The 4,043-nt window shown below is 52.8% G+C and overlaps 1 protein-coding gene across 1 annotated transcript in view; it reads right to left on the bottom strand.

Annotated features, from left to right (window-relative positions):
- Window positions 1–335: 335 nt before the first annotated feature.
- LOC103207648 (serine/threonine-protein kinase DCLK1) overlaps window positions 336–4,043 on the bottom strand; it is an 83,360-nt gene continuing 79,652 nt past the window's right edge. Inside the window, exon 16 of the mRNA XM_007953295.1 lies at window positions 336–500. Coding sequence (XP_007951486.1) covers window positions 336–500 — 165 coding nt within the window. The remainder of the gene's footprint in view (window positions 501–4,043) is intronic.

Here is a 4,043-nt window from a genome sequence, read left to right as displayed (position 1 = left end):
CGTTAACATGTGCTATATTACATCCTGCAGGTCCCAGCCTGGCAGATGGGAACATTCATTGTTTCTAACTTAAAAAAAAAAAAAAAAAAATGGTGCATCGTCTTAACCCTTTGAGCACCCTATTAGCAGCAAGTCACCATCGGCACCAACAAAACCGCGTGTCATCGAATTCAGCCAAAGGAAGCCTTTACCGACAGACCAGGACACACACTCTTGGTCGGGCCGTCCAAGCACGGATGGAGCTCTAGATAAATCAGATGGAACCGTTGGGCATGAATTTGGAAAACCTCAGAGTCTCAAAGGGTTAAGGTCGGATTTCCAGGACGAGGGTCTCATTAAAAGGGCGAGTTTGGGGAGCGCACAGTCTCGGATGAACTTGGAGAGTAGTCTTCCGATTCTGAGTTGAGTTCCGGGGGGGCCGGCTGCGCCTTGTACCGGGCCCTCACATCCTGGTGGCGTCTTCGTCGGAAAACCTGCCTCTCCTTATCAAGAGCGGTGGTCTGGCAGGGGCATAAAATGAGAAAGAGAACAATTAGGCCGAGGGAAGTGACAGCGGGAACCAGCTCTGGGCTTCAGCCCCCAGCTCGGCTAAGGGAACTCATCTCCCGGGGCACCCTCTGCAAAGAACGCACAACCCATCATGTATCATCAGCACAGGCTGGCTGGTGGAAGGTGGTGTGTCTAAGCTGTCCCCAGCCCTACCCAGAATTCCACTAAACTGAAAAAAAAAAAAACAAAAAACCCACTGCCATGGAGTTGGTTTCGACCCATAGCGCCCCTAGAGGACAGAGTGGAACTGCCCCACAGGGTCTACAAGGCTGTCAGTCTTTATGGGAGCAAAGCCCAAACCACACCCACTGCCGTGGAGTCCATTCTGACCCACAGCGCCCCTAGAGGACAGAGTGGAACTGCACCACAGGGTTTCAATCTTTACAGAAGCTGAGTGCCTGATCTTTCTCCTGCTGAGTGGCTGGTGGGTGCAAACCACGGTGCTTTGGGTTAGCAGCTGAGTGCTTTAACAACTCACAACACCACCAGGGCCATTAGGTCTGCACCTGCCAGTCAGAGACCAGTGCATATCTGACAGGGGGAAGGCAGAAACATCCCAGCTTCCTTAGCGGGCAGCTCAGGTGGTTGGACAAGGAAGAGGGAAGGTGACGGAGCTGTCAGATGTGGAAACAGAGCCACAGCTCTGGCTGGCACCCTGGCACCTCCTCATCCTGGTGATCTTATCATCTGTGGATGACGGAGTGAGGCGGAATCCCGGGGAAGGATTGGCTTAACTTTAATGAAACCAACTGCTCTGAATGAAATGAAACTGAATGGAAACCATCCCTTGGCCAAATTAATTTTCATCCTGGTGTGCACCCGTGTGTGTGTGTGGGGGGGGTGTTGAATTAAGGAGCACTGGTGGGATAGTGGTTAAAGCATTTGGCTGCTACCGAAAGGTTGGTGGTTCGAACCCACCAGGCCTTCCACAGTTGAAAGATGAGACAGTCCACTTCTATAAAGATGTCAGCCTTGGAAACCCTGTGGGGCAGTTCCACTCTGTCCTCTAGGGGCGCTGTGGGTCAGAATGAACTCCAGGCAGTGGGTGTGGTTTGGGCTTTGCTCCCATAAAGACTGACAGCCTTGGAGACCCTGTGGGCAGTTCCACTCTGTCCTCTAGGGGTGCTGGGGGTCAGAATCGACTCCAGGGCAGTGGGTGTGGTTTGGGCTTTGCTTCTGTGAAGATTGATAGCCTTGGAGACCCTGTGGGGCAGTTCCACTCTGTCCTCTAGGGGTGTAGAAGTGGAATGGAGTGGATGACATTGGGTGTGGTTTTCGGTTGGTGGTGCAGTGGTTAGGGCATGAACTCCTGGTCTCTGTGCCTCACTTTTCCTGAGAAAACCTCAGCTGATGCCCAGGAAAGGGTATGTCACCACAGCTCTGCAATATCCTGGCATTGGAATTGGGTACGGCATGGCTTCACCCCAGGTTTAACGGGTGTTAGGAGGCCCAGCAGTCATTACTTACAGATAAAGCTCACACAGACAGCAGAAAAATACCAAACACACACAGAAGACAAATACAGAACACACTTCAAACTGGAAGGCACCGGGTCTGCCAGGCCTTGGACAAGACTGCAGACAGGAGCGAGTCTGCTGGCTTAAAAGATTACTTTGTCCTCTGCAGGGATGACGCCATCATTTTGCCCTTTGGAAATTTACAGTTAAGTTCTTCAAAGCACAAAAATAAATTTACAGGCAGGCTGGACCGGAGAACCAAGTGCAAACGGGGCCCCGAGGGCGGCACAGCATGAATGCCACCTCAGCTCTCAGACGGGCCATCAAGGGCCCCAAAGAAGTCACAGTGATAGAAGGGGTACAGTGCAAAGAAGCCTGGAGTACGTGGCTCCGTCAGGCTCCGCCAAGGCGCTCTGAAAAGCCTCCAGGCGCGGAAGAGGCGTCCTGGAAACCAGAGAACCGGAAAAGGCGGTACCCCCGCCCTTCCCGAAGACTGAACACGAGCACGCATGCGCGGTGGGATGACGGCCGCCCTTGATTCTTCCGCGGGCGGACTTTTTCAAGGACCCTCCCGTATAGTTCCTCCACTGTGTGCAGATCCTTTCAGCACCGTGAAAACCAAATTCCTAACCCTGTATCAACCGCCATAAAGTCCAGCCCAGGGCGTTTCGCTCTCAAAGCGAACTAAGCACGCTCTGTCTGCGGAGAGGTGAGTGTCTGCAGAAAACAGACCGTCTATTTAGTCTGACGCACAAACCTTACTGTGTCCTTGACCCAAGAGTAATATAAACTCATCTCCTGCTCGTAAAACACGCAGCTATTTCTCCCTTCGCCAAGGAGGAGCCTACAGGCCGTGGACTGACTCTGATCGTCGGATGGAGGCAGTCAGGTTAGGGACGAGCCAAGAACGTGGGAGCCAGGAATTCTGAGTCCCGTCGCCAACGGCTGTGTGAGTCTTCACTCCGCGCTCTCGGCCCCTAAGAAAGAGCAAGCATGCTTTCTAAAGGGGAAGCCCGTGCAGCGAAGAGTGTTGTTTTTTTTTCAATGATTGGATGTTGTTGTTGTTGTTATGTGCCGTGGAGTCAAACCCGACTCACAACAACCCCTCCTTGGGTTTCCGAGGCGGTATCACTACGGAAGTAGGATTGCCCACCCTTCCTTCCGAGGAGTGGCTGGTGGGTTTGAACCGCCAGCCGTCTGGTTAGCAGGCAAGTGTCTTAGGCACTATACTACCAGAGCAATGATTGGATAGAAAATACAATTTTAAAAATTAGGTCAGAAGATGGATTCCTTGGGTTTTCAATGGAAGCAGATCACTACTCCTGGCTTTCAAAGTGTCTCTGGGTGGGTTTGAACCACTGACCTTTTGGATCCTGGTCCAGTGCTTAACTGTCTGTGCCACAAGCAAGTGACTGGAGGTCACAAGAGAAGAGCCTTAGTGGCACAGTGGTTAAGTGCTCAGCTGCTAACGGGAAGATGGGTGGATCAAGCCCATGGGTACGACCTGTCGACCAGCTCCCACAGATGACAGCCTTGGAAACCCCGTGGGCAGTTGTGCTCTGTCACACGGGGTCAACACGCATCGCGATCCACGTGACACCCAAAAGGAACAACCACTGGAGGTAGGCTTGGAGCTGCCGTCCACACCTGGTACCGCATGACGCCCGAGACACCTGAGACTACTGCAAACACATGTGAAGACACCCAGCCTCGATTTACCACCAAGTACATCACCACCACCTCTCAGAGCTCCACAGTCTATCTATCAGCTAATGAAGAAGCCTGGGGGCACAGTGGTCAAGTGCTAACCCAAAGGTCAGTGGTTTGAACTCACCAGCGGCTCCAAGGGAGGAAGATGAGGCAGGCCGCTTCCATAAAGATAGGCAGCCTAGAAAACCCCATGGGTTCCACTCGGTCCTCTAGGGGCGCTGTGGGTCAGAATGGACTCCACGGCAGTGGGTGTGGTTTGGGCTTTGCTTCTGTGAAGATTGACAGCCTGGGAAACCCTGTGGAGCAGATCCACTCTGTTCTCTAGGG

This window comes from Orycteropus afer, unplaced genomic scaffold (genome assembly GCF_000298275.1).
Source record: "Orycteropus afer afer isolate SDZICR_OR568_19922 unplaced genomic scaffold, OryAfe1.0 scaffold00384, whole genome shotgun sequence".
Lineage (NCBI taxonomy): Eukaryota > Metazoa > Chordata > Mammalia > Tubulidentata > Orycteropodidae > Orycteropus > Orycteropus afer.
The sequence above is the reverse complement of the archived record's forward strand: the minus strand, read 5'-3'. Positions and strand labels throughout refer to the sequence as shown.